This window comes from Vombatus ursinus, unplaced genomic scaffold, assembly GCF_900497805.2.
Source record: "Vombatus ursinus unplaced genomic scaffold, bare-nosed wombat genome assembly UNPS02010461.1, whole genome shotgun sequence".
NCBI lineage: Eukaryota > Metazoa > Chordata > Mammalia > Diprotodontia > Vombatidae > Vombatus > Vombatus ursinus.
In genome coordinates, this window is record NW_020950239.1 from 5,514,223 (window position 1) to 5,535,295 (window position 21,073).

Consider the following 21,073-nt stretch of genomic DNA (forward strand, 5'->3'; position numbering starts at 1 on the left):
GTTCTGTCAACAGCTTGGATATAGGCATAGGTGATAAATGTTTCAGATCTACCAAGGGCTCCGGAAAGCTGGAAACGACAGTTAACATGTAGGAATAGATAGTTAGAATTTAAGAAGACCTTAACAGACAAGAGTGTTGGGCTAGAACCTAAGAAAATAAAGTCAAAAAGGGCAAAAATCATTTGTTAAGTGCCTACTTTGCATGAAGCACTTTGCAAATATTATCTCATTTGATCCCAGCAGCAACCCTGTGGGTGGGTGCTATTATTTTACAGATGAGGAACCTGAGACACACAAAGGTTAAGTGACTTGCCCAAAGTCACACAACTAATAATATCCAAGGCTGGATTTAAACTCAGGTCTTCTTGATTCCAGGTCCAGCACTCTATCCACTGTGCTGCATAATTGCTAGAATATTGGGCTGAACCTAATGAGATAAGACTTAAAATGTATAGATGTAAAGTCATATACTGTTTTTGGGCTCAAAAAAATCAACTTTGCAAGTCAAAGATGGAAGAGGAATGACTAGCCAGTGATTGACCCCCCCAGCCCCCAAATCAGAGAATTTTAGTGGATTGTAAAGTCGACATGAATCAATAGAATGATACAAAGACCGATAAAACTAATGTTATCTTTGACTACGTGAAGAGAGGTAGCATATCTAGAACTAAGGAGGTGATGGTCCTGTCTTGGTCAGACCAAATTTAGATATGGGTTCTAGACTTAAGCGAAGATGGGAATGTGAAAGGTTCCCAGAGAGTACCACCTTTCCCTCCAACACTGCAGCAATGTTCTAAAATGCTTCAGAAGGAACAGAGGTCAAGAAAGCCAAAGCGAAGGAATAATTTATTCCTCCTTTCAGTCCAAGACTGCATGAGTGGACTGCTAGAGGCTTGAGGGTGTTCTGAGCTGAGACAAAACGGGGAGGAGGGAGCCAACGCTCTAAGCCGGGACTAAAACTAGAGAGACCTTGCGTGGCTAGTTGGAGCAGCAATGGACAGAGCCAATCCTTCAGGTCATGGCATAGGGAGCGTAGACTGGGCAGCTCCACCAGGAGGCCAAATCCAGGGAACTGACACCTACAACAGAACCACAACAGAAGAAAGGGACGACAGGCTGGGTGCTGGATGGCCACTAAGAAGCCTACAGCCAGCACTTTTGGTGATATAGCACCTGGGCAGTCCAGTCTGGAGCCACAGTGAGGGACAGGGCTAGTACATCCCCAGAACCTCTGGAAGCTCCAAGAAGTCTGGACCCATTGTTATTGTTGTAATTACCAAAAGAGAACCCAACATTTGGGGAGCCCCAGTACTGACCAGCACACTGGGAGCTTTGCAGGAGGCGTATACCCAGCAAAACCTACCGTAATTGGTGAGAGTAGGGGACAGAGATAAATCCTGGCTGGGGACAGTATAAAGTAAAGGTGATAGAGATAGGGAGGGGACTAGAACTTGCATTGGGTCACCAGACAACAGACCAAGAAGCCAGGGATTCCACCAAGAGCATGCTAGGCTCCACTGACAACTGTGGTGACTTTGTCATCCAGACCACAGAGGGGACAGGACCAAACTGGGACTGCCTAACCCATCGAAGAGTGCAAGACGAAGCTGAGTCTGGCTCTAGCACAAAATTCCAATAAAAAAAACTGAAGCAAAAGATACAAATAAACAGAAGAAAATGCCAAGCACAATGAATAAATGCTGTAAGTTAAGAAAAGCTAAAGAAAAGCCCAGGGGGAGAGGATAATTACATAATTATAAGCAGTTTCTCAGAGGATGAAAAAGAATGGCTTAGCCATAAGAACTCCAACAGTGTTTGGAAGAAAATATGCCAGAACTAAAAAATGAAATGAGAATTGAAATTAGAGCTTTAGGGGGAAAATTGGAAGGAGAAGTGTAGAACAGAAGGTGGAAATCATTACTAAAATAGCAGACCCCCTGCAAAACAAAAGGAGCAATCAGATTTCAAGAGAGTCATGAGACAACAAGAAATACTAGAACAAAGTCTGATGATCGAACAAGTGGGAGAAAATGTAAGGAATCTTATTAGAGGCACAGCTTTCATGTTAGCACCCTCTTGGTTCCGGTTTGATGTTGAGGTGAAATGAGGTACTTGTAAGCCACTGAACATTTAATATGAGGGGTTTTACTTTGTCCTAACACAACAAGGACATGCAACAAGGTTAAAGTGACACATCATCTGTGGAGGCAGCCCCTCTCATCTCCACATGGAAATACATCTAGTCATCAATACATAATAAAGTTATTTCTGCGGACTTCAGAAATTCATCAAGTTAGAGGAGCCTAGACCCCATACGGCTGAGATATTTTATGCCCTTTGATGACCAGGAACCTGGGACCATTCAAGTCCCAGGGGCAGCTTTGTGAAAGGCCTCCCCCATATTGGCTGGGTCATGGGGTGTGGGTGAGGTGGAGAAGGAAATGGTATCGTGGAAGCTGGTGCCAATCAGGCCCCAGAGGCAGCTTTGTCTTCTTTTAGGTAGGGCCCCCCATATTGTTGATGGGAGGTGAGAAGTGTCATGTGAATACTAGTCTTATGAGAAATCTATTATCAAAACAACTGACCTGGAAAAAACTTCAAAGAGAAATCATTTAAAAATCACTGGACTTCCTAAAAACTGTGATCAAACATAAAAAACCTGGTTGTCATATTTCCAGACATTGTAAAAGAAAACAGTTTTAGATTTATTAAAATTAGAGGACAAAATGGAAGCAGAAAGGATCCAAAATCTTCTGAAAGAAATTCCAAATTGCAAATACTGGGAAAGTCATAGGCAAAATCTGGAGCTTCTAGTCAAAGAGAAAATGCTACAAGCATCGAGGAAGACCTCGTGAACCAAAGAGCCGAGGTCAGTATGATACAAGACTGTACTCCAACTGTCATAGAGGAGAGAAAACCTTGGAATAAATTCCAAAAGGCAAAAAGATTACAAACAAGAACAACTTGTCTGGTAAGTCTAAGTCTAATTGACAAGGAAAAATGGACCATTAGTACAAGAGAAGACTTTCAGACATTCCTGGTGAAAAAACCAGAGCTGAGTAGAAACTTTGAAATACAAACACAGAAGTCAAGAGAAATATCTGTCAAGAGTCAAATACAACAAACACAAGGCTTGGATGTGGCTTTATTGTTTTAATTTCATTTTAAGAGGGGGAAAGAAGTGGAGAAAATGAATATGATAGAGAGAAATTGCTATTTTATATGATTGGTATGTGAAGTTATATAATTTCATTTGTTAAATGAAATGTATATAGTTGGTGTGTGAAGTTATATAGTAAGTGTGTGAAAAAGGTAGAGAAATATGAAGGCAAAAATGGCTGAGACAGGCATGACATGAAGCTTGCTCTTACCTGAATCAGACAAAGGAGAACTGAATACATTCAGAATTTGATGTAGAAATACCTTAAACTCAATAGAGAAATAGGGCTTTAGAGGGTGAGGGGAATTTAAAATGCAGGGAAGAATCAGGGACTGAATAATTACATGCAAAACAAATGTCAGCTTTAGGGGGTAGATTGTAAAGTAGGGATTAAAAAAAAGAGAGAAACAATAGATTAGGGCCTGAGTTTAGTGAAGAGAGGAAGGGCAGAGGAATGGGCTGAGCAAATTGCTTTTCTTTCTTCACCTCTTTCTTTGTAAAGAGAGGATGGGGGAAAAGAAGGAAAAGTACAATAGGATGGAAAGAAATACAGAAATACAATCGTAACTGTGAATGTGATGAACTCACCCATAAAGAGTAAGAGGAATAGAAAGTAAAATCCAGTGTTACATTGTTTACAAGAAATATAGTTGACAGTAGATGTTTTCCAACAAAACCTGGATGACCACAAGTGAAGGATATTATGAAGGGGATTGCTGTTTGGGGTGAGTTGATCAAATGTCCTTTCTCTGTCTGATTTTAATATGTGATTTTTGGGTGTGACTGCCCCTATGTTATTGTGAAGAGAATACTTTAAAATAGATGATGGCCTTTTTGTGAAGCTGTCCTTAGAAGTCATGCAGTGGCATGACCATCAAGGGAAAGTCACCTTGTGAATGGTTCTTCAACATAACTTTCCTTAGTTAGGCCATGTGCTGAAACCCTTACAGCAAATAGCTGTAGAGTGAGGCCATGCTATAGCCAAGTGGAAATTGACAAGATCTTTGTGTTTTCAGTTTGACTTGCCATCAACTTTTATTTCCTCATGGAAACTATTTCTCTAATCTCCAAATATTTATTTTAAAAATAGACATCATCCTAAAACCTCAAGCCAGGAGCTCCTTTTTAAGAATCCTCCCCCACTGATATATCTATCCTGCAGCCGCAGGGCCAACCAGTCATCCAACGTAGGCTGGCACTGATAATATCGATGACCAAGGTTGATTGAACCACGTAGCATGTTGGAAATGAATAGAATGTATAGAATGGGAAGAGGAGACTATTTGAAGAGACAGAACTGTTTTTAGGGAACAAAATTGATAGCAAAAGAAACAATCTTAAAAAAAACTCACTTTTTTCAGAACTGAAAATTACAAAGGGTAGCAAGACTGAATTTCATTAGTTTTGAGCCTGGGCAATTGAGAGAATAATAAAAATCAAAATGGAGAAATTGGCAGGAAGTGCAGAATTTGGGGGGAAATATAATAAGTTTAATTTTGGACATATGAGGTTTCAAGGGCCAGTTAGACATTTGGATAGAGATATCTAGCAAGCTAATAGAGAGAATTCTGGCCAGAAGTTGGGGTGGAGATATCAGTTTAGGAGTCTGTGCGTAAAATGATAATGATAAACCTCATCCCAGTGGGATTGGATGAGATCACCAATGGAAAGAATAAAGAAAAAAAAAGAGCAGTATTTGGGGGTCAGGAGTAAAACCAAGTCCAACAAAAGAGGTGGTCAACAAGGGAGATAGATAGACAAGAGCTGGGCAAAGGAAGTTAAAGGAGTATTGAGAAACAAGATGTAGTCCAATGTTGCAAAAAGATCAATGGAAATGGGGACTGGGAAAAGGCCATTAGATTTGGAAATTGGTATGATAGGTCATTAGTGACTCTTAAAAGAGGAATTCTAATGGAGCCAGAAATCAGATTGGATGGATCTAAGTGTGTGAGTGATAATGAAGCAGTGAATATAGGCTATAGGTGGGAGGTATAGAGCCTTAGATTTGGAGTTAAGAAGTCCCAAGTTCAAATTATGACATAAGCACTTACTAATTGTGTGACTCTGGTCACTTATGTGACAAAGTCACTTTATCTCTCTCAGCCTCAGTTCCTCTATCTGTAAAATGGGGATAATAATAACACCTTCATAGAGTCACTGTAAGGATCAAACAAGATTTTATATATATATATAATCTATATGTATATATTCACATATATATACACACATATGTATATATATTATACACATATATATGGCACAAAGTACTACATAAATGTTGACTATTATTATTATTATGAATGACTTAAAAAAGCATTAATTAGGCACTTACAGTATATTTACACTCTGTTAAACCCTGAGACTTACAAATATAAATGTGAAGATAGCCCCTGCCCTCAAAAACCTTTTACTCCAAAAGAGGAAGACAGGCACATATGTAAGAGAGGTGTCCAGGGAGGAATATTTTGGTTTGGAAAGCTACAGAGATGGTGAGTGGAGTCATGGGGAAACAGATGGACACTCCCTTTCCAGGAGCAGTGATAGAATCAATTTGATTATGGTTCTAGAACTTGAAAGTCAGTAGTATGGAAGGTGGACAAGGTGCAGCATTGTGTGTGTTGATATGATGGGGAAGTAAAGGAAAGCATGACTGGAGCCAGTCTTAGATGTAGTAGGCAACTAAGGCAGCCACTAATCAACACAGAGGGGGAAAGGGAGGGGAGTTATAATTATAAGTCTGCTTGTGAAAGAGAAGAATGAGATGAGATGGGAGGAAAGCTTGAAAGGGAGCAGGGTCAAGGAAAAAATTTTGTTTTATTTTAAGAATAAGGCAAACCTGAATATATGTGTCAATAGAGGGAAGGAGGATTGAAGATGAAAGGTAGAGTAAACCATGGATGGAGCAAGGTCTTCGAGAAGACAGGAGGAGATGTCATTGAGGGCACAGGTTTTGGGATTAGCCTTAACAAGGACAGCTATCTAGTAGCTTCGGAGACTAGTGTGGAGGTTCCAAGTATGAGAGAGTACTACTAATTAATTTTACAAATTGGTTTATGGTATGATCCATAGTTTGACTGTCCCTCTGTGTGGCCAAAGGAGAGCCAATGTCTCAGTCATGGGAGTCACAGTTTCATGGACTCTTTGATGCCAGGGACCATATACCTTATGTTGAAGTGCCTTAGTGTAAGTGTAGGTATGAAATGAAGACTGATCAGAATATTGACCTCTTTAAGAAAGGAGGGGAAATGACCTGGGGGCTAGTAGATAACTGCCATGAAGATTTGCCTAGGGTAATATATCTGGATAGACTGACTTCCTAATGTAGAAACACAAAACTATGGGATCTCAGAGCTAGAGGGACCTCAATATTTCCGTCATGGAACCTATACCTAAACAAGAATCTCTTGTGATGGCAGAGGGAAAGAAGAAGGAACACAAGTAGCACTCTTCATAATTCTACCTAAGAATCCAGAGTTCTAATGTGTAGTGCATAGTACTATTCTCTGTCTAGTGCAAGCACTGGGAAGGTAATTTTAATCTGTGCTTGCTTTCCAGATTCTATTGGCCTATACTGCTCCCTACCCCATGGTAGCACAGTTGTATGTATGGAGCTAAGCCTGGGCTTGCCACCTGCCATGGTTGGCCCTAACCTATGATAAGCTAAGATTTATTTTTTTTCTATGCTTCCCCTGCCCCAGTACCATAAACCAATAATAGAGTTTTTTTTTTCTAAGAACAAAGTGAATTTCAACTGTTCTTCAGAAGAGTGATCTTAGCAAATTTCGGGAATCAATCAATCACCAAGCATTTATTAAGCATCTAATACGTGGCAAACATTGTAATAAGTGCTGGGGATATAGACAGTCCATGCCCTCGAGGAACTTACATTCTAATGAAGGAGACAGCATTTACATGTATTGGTATATAGATACATACAAAGTAGATGGAAATTAACCTTAGAGGGCTAGGCAGTAGCAGCTGGGGGATGGGAGTGAGAAAAGCTTCCACCAGAGGGAGGTGTTTGTGCTGAATCTTGAAGGAAGTCCGATAGTCTGAGACAAGAGATGAGAAATGAGAGCATTCTGGTCATGGGAGACAATCAATGTAAAAGCCTGGATATTGGAGATGTGGTGTTGTGTGTGAAGAACAGCAAGTAAGCTAGTATGGCTGGACTATGGAATGCATGGAGAGGGGTGATATCTATTAAGACTAGAAAGACAGTGAGGGGCCAGAGGATTTAATTGAAATGCCAGAGGAATTTATATTTGATCAAAGAGTTAATGGGGGGGGGAGGAGAGAGAGAGAGAGAAGAAGAAGAAGAAGGAGGAGGAGGAGGAGGAGGAAGAGGAAGAGAGTATGTAACAGGAGATATGATCAGACTTGTATTTTAGGGAAATCACTTTGGACTGAAGAAGGTAAAGGTTTGAGGTAGTGAGGCTAATTAAGAGTCTTTTGTAATAATCCAAAGCAAGAGAAGAGGATCTAAACTAACAAGATGGCCATGTTAGTGGAGGAAAGGAAAGGTACATAGGAGACATTGATATAAAAATCATAAGATTCAACAGTTGATTGGGTATGTGGGGTGAGTGAGAGTGAGCAATATAGGCTGGCGCAGAGATTGCAAACATGAGCGAATAGGATGGTGGAGACCTCAATAGTAAGAAAGTTCAGAAGAGGGGTGAATTTTTTTTTTTTTTGAAAAAGACACTGAGTTCTGTTTTGGTGTTAAGCTTGAGATACTGATGAGGCATAGAGTTGGAAGTGTGCAACAGGAAATTCTCTATTTTTTGATGTAATCAGGGTTAAGTGACTTTCCCAGAGTCACACAGGTAGTTAGTGTCTGAGTCAGATTTGAATTCAGGTCCTTCTGACTCCAGGGCCAGTGCTCTATCCACTGAGCTACCTAGCTGCCCCAGTAGGAAATTCTTGATGCAAGTTGGAGGTTAGGAGAGACTGGGGCTAGATAGATGTAGGAGAACCTTCACAGAGATGAAATTAAACCCATTGGAGCTGATAGGATCACTGAGTGAAAGAGCTTAGGGAGAAAAGAAAATATGGCCTAGAAGATGGGCCATGGATGAAGATCCAGCAAAGGAGACTGAGAAGGAGTGGTCTTTTAGAAAGGAGAGAGAGAGAGAGAGAGAGAGAGAGAGAGAGAGAGAGAGAGAGAGTGCAGTGTTGCAGAGAGTCGGTATCCAGGATGAGAAGGTGTTTAGCAGTTTCAAAAGCTTCAGAGAGATCAAGATGTATGAAAACTGAGAAAAGACGATCAGGTTTGGCAATTGAGGCTACTGGTAACTTGGGAGAGAGCCCTTTCAGTTGACTGTTGAGGTTGGAAGCAATGTCAAGGATGCTAAGGATGGAAGAGAGTTTTGAAGGGAGTGAGAAGATAGGAAACAGAGGCACTGATTCCTTTTTCGACTATTTTAACTGAAGAAAGGAGATTATTGATATATGAAGATAGTTACTGGGGATGGTAGGATCTAATGAGAGTTTTTTTTCTCTTAATATCAGGCAGGGGTGACTAGAAATAGATTCACATAAACCATCTTTTCATATTGTTTGCAATGATACTGGCTTTCCTTGGGCCAGGACACAAGTGAGTGTAATGGAAGGAACATTGAGTCAGTCAGGAGACCTTGCTTGGTGTCCTGGCTCTGCAGGAGGTGTGGATGAGTATAGTATTAGAGAATGTGAGTGGTGGCGGAGGGTGGATGAGGGAGCTCACCAGTAGCCATAATCTTCTAAGTTGAGTAGGAGGCAATTCATCTGTTGAGAGAGGATTTATCCTGAATTATTCAAGTAATTGGGGAGGAGGCGTCATAATATTGACCAACCCCATAGGGATGTTGTGGAGAATCCTGCATTATTGTGCCTCAAATACAATGTACCTCAAGTTTTATGTAAATGGATTAGATAAATAATAAGCAATAAAGGCAAACATAAATAAATAGCTTGATTTCACTCCTCATCCATGTTCCACCCACCACTTCTTTGCTTGGAATTGCCTTTGATAACCGCTGACATCCCAGCAGGCAGAAAAGACAGGGATGGAGAGAAGAATGAAGAGTGGGTTGTATATTTGCTTTAAAAGTAGTATAAAATGCTTGAGTTCTTGGTGTTTTAAAGAAAAACAAAAGGGGGGAGTTGTGGGACACGGCAAGCAAAATGTACAACATATTTGCCAGCTGGTGTTACTTTTCACAGATTGTTTAAAAAAAAATATGCCTAATTATCATTCCCCAGAGCTCTACTGTTTCACGTTCTGTAGGCAGAATCTGAAAGCAGTTCACATGTGACAGTGGACAAGTAGCTTCCCCACCCTGAGCTCACTGCCTTCTACTCCCCACTGGCCTGGCTTGTGGTGCAGAAGGTATTCTAGAAACCATACACCCTGAATAGATATTTTCTATTATCAAGGTTAGCCGTCCTGAGAGTAAGAGATGGAAATTAACTTGGTGGTCATTCTTTTGCCTTGCTTTTTGGAAGCCAATGTCTCGATAACCTTTTATTTGAGGTCAGTTTGAAGATATACTACTCTTTCCCAAAGACTTGAGGCACAGGTTTTTGGCTGAGATTCTGGTTTTACTAGGGTTTTTTGGGGGGGTGTTTAAATATATGGGTAATGAGAAATACCATATTTATCTGAATTGAGTCTATCCCCACCTTTCATAAGGTAATATCTCATTGAAAGGAAAATAAGAGTGGACTCCCACGAGTGCTTAGGTTTTTATATTAACCAGATGCAAGATGGTTGGGGTGGGGGGAGTGTATCTCATGCAGTGCTGCTTTCTTTCAGGTGAAGGTCTCATAGACCACATGAGTTTCCCCAAATGTATGTTTAAAAAAGATAGGAAGTAAAGACCTGATGAGCTGCCATGCCTTTAATTCCTGCTAATGGGAAAGGCTGAGGCTGGCAGATCACTTTAAATAGGGAAGTTCTGAGCTGTGGTAGGGATAAAGCTGATTGGGTGTCCACACTGATTTGGCATCTGACACAATTAAGGGAGCACCTGAGAGTGCAGTTGAGGGGGAGCAGGGTGCATCATCTTGTGTAAAAAGGGTTAACCAACACATGTTGAAATCAGAACAGGTCAAAATTTTTGTACCAATCAACAGTGGGCTTAGGCATATAAGTAGCCACTGCCTTTCTAGCCTAGAGGTGATAGAGAGATCTGGTTTTGAAAAGGAAAGGAAAGGGATGGAAGGGAAGAAGAGGGAGGGAGAAGGAGAGAGAGGAAGAAGGGGAAGGAGAGGAGAGAAGAGGGAAGGGAAAGGAAGAGAAGGAAAGAGGGAATGGAGGGGAAAAGAAGGGAAGGGAAGGAGCAAGGGAAGAGGGAAGGGCATGAAAGAAGGAAGGGAAAGGAAGGAAAGAAAGGAAAGGACAGGAAAGGAAAGGAAAGGAAGGAAAGAAAGGAAAGGAAGGAAAGGAAAGGAAGGAAAGGAAAGGAAGGAAAGGAAAGAAAGGAAAGGAAGGAAAGGAAAGGAAGGAAAGAAAGGAAAGGAAAGGAAAGGAAAGGAAAGGAGAGGAGCAAGAGAAGAGGGAAGGGAACAAAAGAGGGCAGGGAAGGGAAAAGAGATAGGAATGGACAGACAACAATAGGAAGAGATAGACAGACAACCCGATACAGTGGAAAGAACATTGAATTTCTAGTCAGAGGGACCTGGGTTCAAATTCTGATTTTGCCAATTTCTACTTGTTTTAATTTTGACAAGTTATTTAACTTCATCTTCCTCATCTGTAACATTGAGGGGAGGGAGTTGGATGAGATGACCCCTAAGGTCCTTTCCAGCTCTAAATATGGCCCAATCCTATGGCCCAATTCTGCTGCTTAGAAATTAATGTTATCTGTAGACTCTGAGAAAGAATCTGAGTTGCAAGTAAGCTTGGAGTTATCCAGGTCAATATCCACTTGAACAGACGTCTGCTTTATAGCACCATGACAAGTCCTTGGATTGGAATCCCAGCTCTGTCACTTACAGGTCTGTAGGATCCCAGCTGTTACACAGCTGTGACCTTTGGAAATCAATTGATCAATGAATCAATTAGCAAATAATTCTCGAGTGTCCTCTGTGTGCCAAGCACTATGCTAGGCACTGAGGGTACCAAGAAAGGAGTGAAACAGTACTAGCCTTCAAGGAACCAAGATTCTGTTGAAGGAGCATCTCGGACACATACCAATATATATGAAAAATATGTCAATAGATACAAGTTGGTTTGAGGGGCGGGGGAGAAGCAATGTCATAAAAACCTAGAGAGAAGGGATTTTTCAGGATGAGAGAGTGATTGAGTGTCAAATTCTAAAAACAGGGCAAGAATAATAAGGACTGAAAAAAGTCCACAAGACATAGCCACGAAGGGATCATTGGAAACTTTGGAGAGAACTGTTTTCAGTAAGTGAGGTTGGAAGCCAGACTGAAGAGGGTTTAGAAAAGAATGAGAGGAGAGGAAATGAATGAAATGAGTTTAGACAGCTTCTTCCAGGAGTTTGGAGGAGGACAGAATGAGAGATATAAGACAATAGCTTGCGGGGATTTTTAAAAATGAAGGAATGTTTGTTGGCAGCAGGGAAGGGTTGAGTAGACAGGGAGAGATTGAAGATCAGAGAAAGAATGGGATGGTGGTGCAATCTGCTGGAGAAGATGGAAAAGGGTAGATTCAAGGGGTCAGCCTTGGCAAGGAGAAAATCCATCAAAGCCTGAGATAAAGGAGGGGTTGGGAGGTGATTTTAAAGGATTATGAGAGGGAGATAAGGGAAATGGGGGAGTTCATGGCAAATAGCTTCCATTTTCATAGTAAATGACGAAGTTAGATCTAGCTATGAAGGTTAGGGGACAGGGTAGTGTGGCAGGTTTCAGGAGAGAAGAGAAGATTTGGAATGGCTGCTCTAGGGAGAGGGGAAGAGAATCGATTAAGGAGGAGAAAAAGAATTACTAGTGGTTTGGGACATAGTGCAGTTGAGATGTCTTTGTGACATTCGTTTTGAAATATCTAATAGCTAGTTCATGATTCAAGATTGGAGCTCAGGAGAGGAACCAGGGCTGGATATAGATATGGGAACCATCTGCCTAGAAAAGTTAATTAAACTCATGAAAGCTGATGAGATCACCAAGTGAGAGGGGACCATAACAGAGCCTTGGTTTAAACTCCAAAGTTATGGGGAATGGTATAAATTTTTCTAGCGCCTGCCTATCTAAGGTTACATTGTATGTGCTTTGTTGTATCTTGTATATATTTAATATATGTGTGACTTATCTGCCCTCAGAGGATATATGCTCCTTAAATCAAAGACTTTTTCATTTTCCCCCTTGTATTTCCATGCTTAGCATAGCACATGGCACCTAGTTGGTGCTTGATAAATGCTCCTTGATAAATTGATTGTTTCAGCAAAAGGAACTGAGGAATAGTCAGATAGTTAGGAACAGAACTGAGAGAGAACAGTTTCCCAAACTGGAGAGGAGAGCGTCCAGGAGGAGAAAGTGGTTAATAGAGACAAATACCATAGAGAAGGCAAAGAAGGATGAAGACTGAGAAAAGATCATTAGATCTGGAAATTAAAAGATTACTGGTAACTTTGGAGAGAGCAGTTTCAGTTGAATGAGTAGTCCAGAAGCCAGCTTGCAGAGGGTTTAGAAGACAGTGAAAAGATAATTAGAGACAATGGTTATAAACATCTTTTCCTACAAATCTGGCTGAGAAACGGAAGAGAGATAGAGGATGGTAACTAGTAAGGATGATGGAGTATAGTAAAGGAAGAATGGAATTGGTAGAAAGGGAGATAATTGAAGATGAGAGAGAGAAAGGGGATAAGTAGGGGGGCAATCACTCACTGTAGCAGAAGAGACTGGTTGGTCTCAGTAAAGAGAAGGGCCACCTCATTATCAGAGTCTGGAGTAAAGGAGGAGAGAAAGGGGATGATGTCCAGGGTTATGATATGCTAAGAGGGCAAGAAGAGGGAGCTTGTATCAGAGAGCCTCTATTTTCTCAGTATAGTGTGAGACAAGCTCCTTAGCTGAGATGCAGGGGAGACCAGAGGTTTGAAGAGAGAAGAGAAGGTTTTGTAATGGACACTGTGGGGATTGGGATAGATATCCAATTAGGAAGGAGTAAAAGGGCTGCCTTAATGGAATGAGGATCTAATTGAGATTCAATAGCACAAATGTAATTTATTCTTCTGACAAATTTTATTTTTGTTTCTTGTAACAGAGATGATTGTTGATAATCAGATCGAGACAGGCCTGTTGAAAGCTGACTTGAAGGATAAGGTGACCTACACTTTGCTGCGGAAGCATCGGCATCAAACTAAGAAATCCAATCTCCGATCGCTGGCTGACATTGGGAAGACCGTCTCCAGTGCAAGTAGGATGTTTTCCAACCCTGATAATGGTAATGCAGGGGCCGGTAGCTTTTCCTTTCACAACTTTTCTCATTCATTTCTGCTCCATCTCTTTCTGTCTTTTCTTCCTCTTTCTTTGACTCTGTACCTTTCTCTCTCTTTCATGGACATCTCATAAGGAAGCTTCCCCTTGCCCCTTGGCCCCTCCACCCGGCAAATTTGCAGCCACTTGGGAAATATTTCAACTCTGGGTACTGCAGACTGCGTGCACCACAGTGACTGCTTGTGGCAGCCTTATGTTTCTCTTGGTTCGAAGGGTAGGATTGGTGGCAATAGCCCACTGGTGGAACATGTGAATAATTCAGATGACTGGATCAATTTGGAGGCAGCAGAGTATGAACAGAAATGTGCTTAAAATATACTCTATAGAGCGCTGGACCTGAAGTCAAGAAGACCTGAGTTCAAATCCCACCTTAGAAACTTATCATCTGTGTGACACTGGGCAAGTCACTTAGTCTCTGTCTACCTTGATTTTCTTATCTGTAAAATGGGGGTAATAATAGCACCTACCTCCCAGGGTTGTTGTGAAGATCAAATGAGATAATATTCATAAAGATCATTGTGAACCTTAAAATGCTGGCTATGAAAATACCAATTATTATTATTATGGTGGTTTGCTGAAATTGTCAGTTCTTGGACATATTTGTGCTAAAAACTGGATTGATGATTCTTAGAAAACAAAGAAGATATGATAGAATGACAGGATTAGAAGGGACCGAAGGGGCCATTTACTCTGGCCTCTCCGTGGACAGCAGCCTCGTGTTGACAAGGCATCCCTGCCAAGTTGTCCTTTTGGAGCCTTTGCTTGAAGCCATCCTGAGAGAGGATGGCTGCCTCCCAACACAGCCCATGTCATTTCAGTGTACTTTTCTCCTGGTATCAGGTCAAAACCTGCCCCTTTGCCATTTTCTACTCCTTGTTTCTCATTCTGTCCCTTGGGGCCAACTAGAGCGAGATTCCACATGTTAGGTCTCCGCATGCTCAAAAGCTCTATCATATTGCTCCAAATGCTTCTCTTCTCCAGACTAAATGTCCCTCGTTCCTTCAGCCCCATTCCTTATAGAGAGTGATGTCAAGACCTCTCCACTCCTGATTGCCCTTCTCTGGGTGTTCTCCAGCTTAGCAGTATTTTCCTTAAAATTCTGTGCCCCAAACTGAACGATGTATTCTGATCAGAGCAGAGTAAGTGGTACTCTTGTTTACTAGGGCCATAGATGTGTGTGTGGGCATACATACATATACATACATACATACATACATACATATATATAAATATGGTGCCCCAAAAGTCTTAGTTCAGTTTAAAGCCATCTGCACTAAGACTTTGGAGACGCCTGTACCATGCCTTTACTATTTCAGACAGTGATCTTATCACTCCTCCTCCCCAATTGCTTTATTACTTTGTTGATTCATCTTGAACTCAAAGTCAATTAAAAATCTGCAGATCTCTTCTTGTATCTGTTGGCATTGGCCAGGAGAAGTTGCCAAGCTGATATTTTTGGACTCAAGTATGAGATTTTACATCGTCCCTGTTCACGTTTTATCATATTAGATTCATACCCAGGGTTACTCAATGTGTCAGTTCTCCATCACTGATTTGTGTCCTCTATATAGGGGATAAGCAATCCACCTGTGCCTTTGGCCACATTACTAGCACAAGTGTTCACTGGCCTAGGGTTAAAACAGATTGGTATTTTCATAGCCAGCATTCACAATGATCTTTACGAATATTATCTCATTTGATCCTCACAACAACACTGGGAGGTAGGTGCTATTATTACCCCCATTTTACAGATGAGAAAATCAAGGTAGACAGAGACTAAGTGACTTGCCCAGGGTCACACAGATGATAAGTTTCCAAGGTGGGATTTGAACTCAGGTCTTCTTGACTTCATGTCCAGTGCTCTATAGATGTCCTATAGACCTCATTACAATTTGACATTAGACTATGAATTACCACTCTTTAGGTTCGATCATCCATCTTGCTCAAATTTAACTAAACTCTTCATCTCAATCTTTTCGCCAATCTACCAGTCAAATAATCCTATCATAAAACAGATTATTTGTTAACATCACTTCCTTTCACTAACCATGTTGTTCAGTCATGACCAACTCCTTCGTGACCCCATTTGGGGGTTTCTTAGCAGAGATACTGGAGTGGTTTGCCATTTCCTTTTCCAGTTCGTTTTACAGATGGCAAAACTGAGGTGAACAGGGTTAAGTGACTTGACTAGGGTCACACAGTTAGCGTCTGAGGCTGGATTTGAACTCACAAAAATGAGTCCAGCTGACCCCAGGTCTGATACTCTATCCACTGTGCCACCTAGCTGGCCATACTGTCACTAACCACACCTTTGCCATTATCATTCAAATGACTTTTGTCAGTAGGTCTTCAATTGATCTTCCCCCCTCCCCAAGAAAATTACTTAATATTATTCCGTGTTCCTTTTAAAAGTGAGTCTGCTTTCATAGAGTGCTATAAATATAGTTGTGTGGGTGGTATCAGGGTAGAATTTTGTTTAGTTCAGATTTGGAAAAGAGATAAGGGAGGCATTAGAGCCTGTTTATGCCCCCACCACAGGCAAAAAAAAACAAAAAAAAAACCCCAAACTAAAACAAGGAATTTGCCCTTTTTTTTTTTTAAGCCATGCATACATTGATCATAATGTTTTTGTAGTATCATCTCTTGTTCAAATATTCTACATAATGGATAAGAGCTGAGAAAGAAAAAAAATGCCATTCCATTATTTATAGAAAACTAACACTATGGTGGATGTGTCCTGAGCTAGTGCAACTTGGACAGAGCAGGAGATGGGGTAGAGGAGGCTCATCTTAAGTATAAGAGAAATGGGCAAGTGAATGAGAAGCCAATGTCATGGTGTTCAGGTACATTGGCAAAATAACATAAAAGATGAAGCTGTGAAAAGGCTGGATTAATGAATTGAAATAAAAACCAAATCCCAACTTATCCAGCTATTCATTCCATTTCTGAGAAGTTGGGTCTCCTGGCTTTCTGTTAAGAGAATTGGTGTGGTGCAGTGGATAGAGCACTGGCCCTGGATTCAGGAAGACCTGAGTTCAAATTTGACCTCAGACACTTGACACTTACTAGCTTTGTGACCCTGGCCAAGTGACTTCACCCCATTGTCTTGCCAAAAAAAAAATTGGTTCTTGTGCAGCTCACCCAATGGTTGACTGGAAGAGAAGGCACAAAGTGAGATACGGTCCTGGAGTATGCCTTACCATCATTAGCTTAGTCTCTTACTGTGTTTTTAGGTGTAGAATCTGAAGAAATGCTCACTTTTATCAGTCAATTCATAAGTATTTAGTAAGATCCCCTTGTAAGCCAAACACGGTGCTAAGCTCTGGGGATATAACGGAGGACAAAAGACAAACCCTACTTTCGAGGAGCTCATACAATCCTTTGGAAACTGTAGGGTTATCTAGTGGTTAGAACAGCTGATGTGTGCGCTGTCATAAATTGCATCACTGTTATATTTTGTACAGAAAAGATATGAAATTGGTATCAAAAGCACTAATGTGATTGGACCCATCTTTTTAATATCACTTCTTATACATTCCCTTTGAAGAGGCAGCTAGGTGGTTCAGTGGATAGAGTACTGGGTCTGGAGTCAGAAAGACCTGAAATCAAATCTGGCCCCAGGCACTTTCTTACTAGCTGTGTGAATCTGGGCAAGTCACTTTGCCTCTCTCTGGCTCAGTTTCCTCAACTGTAAAATGGGGACAATAATAACACCTATCTCTCAGGGTTGTTGTGAGGACCAACTGAGATAATATTTATAAAGTACTTAGCCCAGTACCAGTCACTTAATAAATGCAGATTTCCATCTTTCTTCCTTCTCATGTAAAGCAACATTCCAGGGTTTGGGGCTGCTTTCTTGGGGTCAAGGAGCTGAAAGCAGGGAGAAGGGCTAAAGAATTAAGAATACAGCAATAATGCTGCCTTCACGGGCAGTGGTTTGGCAGAGAGATCCAGGAGGTCAGCCACCAATCTGAACCACATCTTCTGAAAAAGTCTACCAGAGTTTAGCCACAAAGTCCTTGTGTTTGTAGCACAAGCATGGAGTATTTGGACACCAAATACTGCTAGTAAAAGGGAGGCATGTCAGCCTCTTGTCTTCTCTCCAGATCTTGATACTTCAGAGGAAAGTTTCAAATGTCTTTGTCATTCACCTTTTTGGTTGTGAAATGTGTGTATGCTGGGCAGAGCACAGAGGGAAGGCCTGTTCCTTCCGGGCACTCCAGATGATCGGGATCTGATTAGGCTCTACCTGTACATGTTATTGTTGGCTCCATGTTCCTCAGTTCCTTTTCAGTGTCCGGGAGGCAAGTTTAGCTCTGTGAGCTCCTCCAGCGGTGAATTCCACTGGCCTCCACAGCACATGAAAGTTGAAATGCCGGTCTTTGTTTCCTAAGCGATCACCACCAAATTTCCTTTTTCTTTGCTCTGTTGAGCTCTCAGGCTTATGCTATTTACCTCGACATCACAGGAATGAGGTTCTTGACATAGTTATTAAGTAACAAAATAGTTTTAAAGTGATTTTCAAATGTGGAATACTCTAATCTAGAAATGCTGTTATGAGTGGAAGGAATGTAATTTCCCTGTTTCTTGCTCTAAAACAATTTACCCTCTGCAGGCTTACATTTGGGAACAAGATTTCTCCCATCTTCAGGGAAACACATAATGAGTTTGGGACAGCTGGCTTTCAATCCTCACATCAACAACAACAACAAAAAAATCAGTGCTAATAACACATTAAGCTATAACATCTGTACTTGTTAAGAAAGTATTGTACAAATGTCATGATTATTATTTTTGCTACTCATACTACTGAGCAAAAACACGAAATGTTGACATTTCAGAGAGTTCTTTGTCCTTCACACCCATAAACTCAAAGTGATTTTTCTAGGAAAAGACTAACACCATCCTTTGGGAACATTAACACAAGCCCGGTTTCACGATAACCTAGGGTTTACAAAGAGAACCTTGTAACAAGTTCCAGTAGGTAGTGTTGAGGTAAGAACTGGGCCATCTTCCAGGATTGTATAATAAATTAAATTACTATTGATCTGTTGTATCAATGGATTTCCATGGACTTTTCTGCCAGGTACTAAATCTCAGTTAAATGTTGTCCCCTATTTTTTTAATCAAGGCATTGATAGAATTTTAATGTTATTTAAAGAGATTAATGAAGGAGGTTTCTAACCTAACTCCCTTGGAGTCAGATTGAAGCCTTACTGGTTTCTCACTTCTGGCCTGGTAAATGTTGGCCTCAGCCCTATTTTGTATTCTATTCAAGTGGATTGTGAGGGATCAGCTTTTAGCCCTAGGAATATACTTTGGCCGTAGTTTGAAAAACAAGGGAGTTTAGTTTACTTCTCATCAGGGAAACTAATAAAGAATTTGAATGAAGAGCCCCATTAGGAAGTGTATTGATTCTAGGGAAACTTTGTATTATAAACTGGTCTGCTTTTAAAAAAAAAGTAAATGGAGATGTTTCACGCTCTATAAATTTGGGTCTTTTGGTCCGTGTCTCTCCCCGTGGTGGCTGGCCAAAGAGAAGAGACAGGGCCTAATTCTAAGAGTGTCTTCCATGGAGATTTCAGAAAAGAAAAGAAAAGAATCACTTCTTCCCATTCACCTTGCAACTCCTGTGACCTAAGTGAATCTCTGTCATGTGAAGTTTTGCATCAAACCAGCTCGCATTTTCCCCTTAACCCCACCTTCTACCCTCCTCCCTTTCTTCCATGTGGATCTTCTGGATTCTCTTTCATAGCACAGTAAAAAAGAATGCTGGATTCAGACTCCAAGGACCTGGGTTCAAGTCCCACCTTTACAGCTTATTACCTCTGCAACTGGGTCTCAGATTCCTCCTGTGTAAGATGAGAGAGTGGATCAGAAGGTCCCTCAGAACTCTTGGTCTATGAGTCTAGGGCCCCAGAGGTGCAGTTGGTGAGACTGGGTACAGAAATGTAATTCCGTTTATAATCTCCAGGTCTGTGAGATATTTGTAATCCCCATTCTCACTTTACAATCTGTGAGTGGGGGAAAGGGGCAGAGGAGTAGGGAAATAGCAGAAAACATGTTTGTTTTGGAATCGCAAGCCCTGGCCTTGAACCTGAGCTCTACCAATGACTACCTGTTTCCTCAGGCAAGACACTCAATGTTCTCATCAACAAAAAAAGAGAGGTTGAATTACGTGACTTTTTAGGTCCCCTCTTGATTCTGCATCTTAGATCCTATTTTATTGCATGTTTGTATGCAGTATTTGCAAAAATTAAAAAAAAAAACCCAAACATCCAGAAGAAAGAAGTTCAATCAAGAAAGAGGTTATTTTGCATTTTGTTTCTGTAGCGTTTTGGTGGGGGTGGGGGATGGAGTGGGGATTAGATGTATGGGAATGGAGGACTCCCATTGTGGAAATGACCTCTATCAATGCACACTGATGACTCCCCCAAAATTTACACTCTTGGAGATGTGGCTGGAGACACTGAGAGCCTGAGTGATTTGTCCCTGGTCCCAATGTGGAGTAACAAACATAAATGGATTAATTGTCCCCTTCTCATCAGAGGGTTTCGACTTGGCTTCTTGGGCTTTCTGGCTCATCCTTCGTGAATGTCCCCTCTCCCTTCTCTTCTTCACTCTCTGTTGTCATGCAATTCATCAGTTTTCTAAGGCATTTCAGGTTAGAGCCAGCTATCCTGGAAAATGGCATTGCCACTGAATTAAAGATGGATCACTCTGCGTCCCATTTCACTGAGAAGCTGGTAACTAGCACAGCCTACCTTCGGGGCCTAGTAGGGAGCTTCACAGCGGGACTGCTTGGCTGCTGAAAACAAAGGTCTCTGGCTCTGTCTTTTCATTTCCAAAGCTTCTTCTCCATTCTGCACTCTCTGGAACTCCCCTGTGCAAAGTGGAGGCTTGCAAAATTCTGCCAACTCTACTGAGACTTGGGTGAAATTCTCCCCTTCTGAGGTGAATGCACATATGCCGTCCTCTCTGTAATGGGCTGAGCAGTTAGGGCCAATAGACAGAGGTGGCACAGGTAATGTTTTACTGAGCTTTTGACCTTCTGTGGGTGGCACCAGCTTTTCTCCAAGATGTGATGCTCTCTTTACAGCCTGGCTGATTCTCACTCCATTACCAACTTCTTATGACGATAGACAAATTCCTGGTTCTCTCATAGATCCAATTTGTAAGAAATAAATGAAATTAAGGCATATGAAAGTACATTGGGAAACACAAAAGGATGCTCCCATACTGGAAGCCATTATGATTTTCATTGTTCAGTCATTTTGCAGTCGTGTCTGACTCTGTGACCCCATTTGGGGTTTTCTTGGCAAAGATACTAGAGTGGTTTGCCATTTCCTTCTCCAGCTCATTTTGCAGATGAGGTAACTGAGGCAAACAGGGTTAAATGACTTGCCCAGGGTCACATAGCTAGTAAGTGTCTGAGGCCACATTTGAACTCAGGAAAATGTCTTCCTGACTCCA

General features: G+C 41.3%; 1 protein-coding gene across 2 annotated transcripts in view; it reads left to right on the top strand.

Moving 5' to 3' along the window:
• SLC4A4 (solute carrier family 4 member 4) overlaps nucleotides 1-21,073 on the top strand; it is a 392,678-nt gene that overhangs the window by 181,630 nt on the left and 189,975 nt on the right. The window contains exon 6 of one of the 2 annotated variants that reach the window (XM_027854521.1): nucleotides 13,368-13,547. In XM_027854521.1, coding sequence (XP_027710322.1) covers nucleotides 13,368-13,547 — 180 coding nt within the window. The remainder of the gene's footprint in view (nucleotides 1-13,367; nucleotides 13,548-21,073) is intronic. The other variant, XM_027854522.1, reaches the window with a different exon arrangement.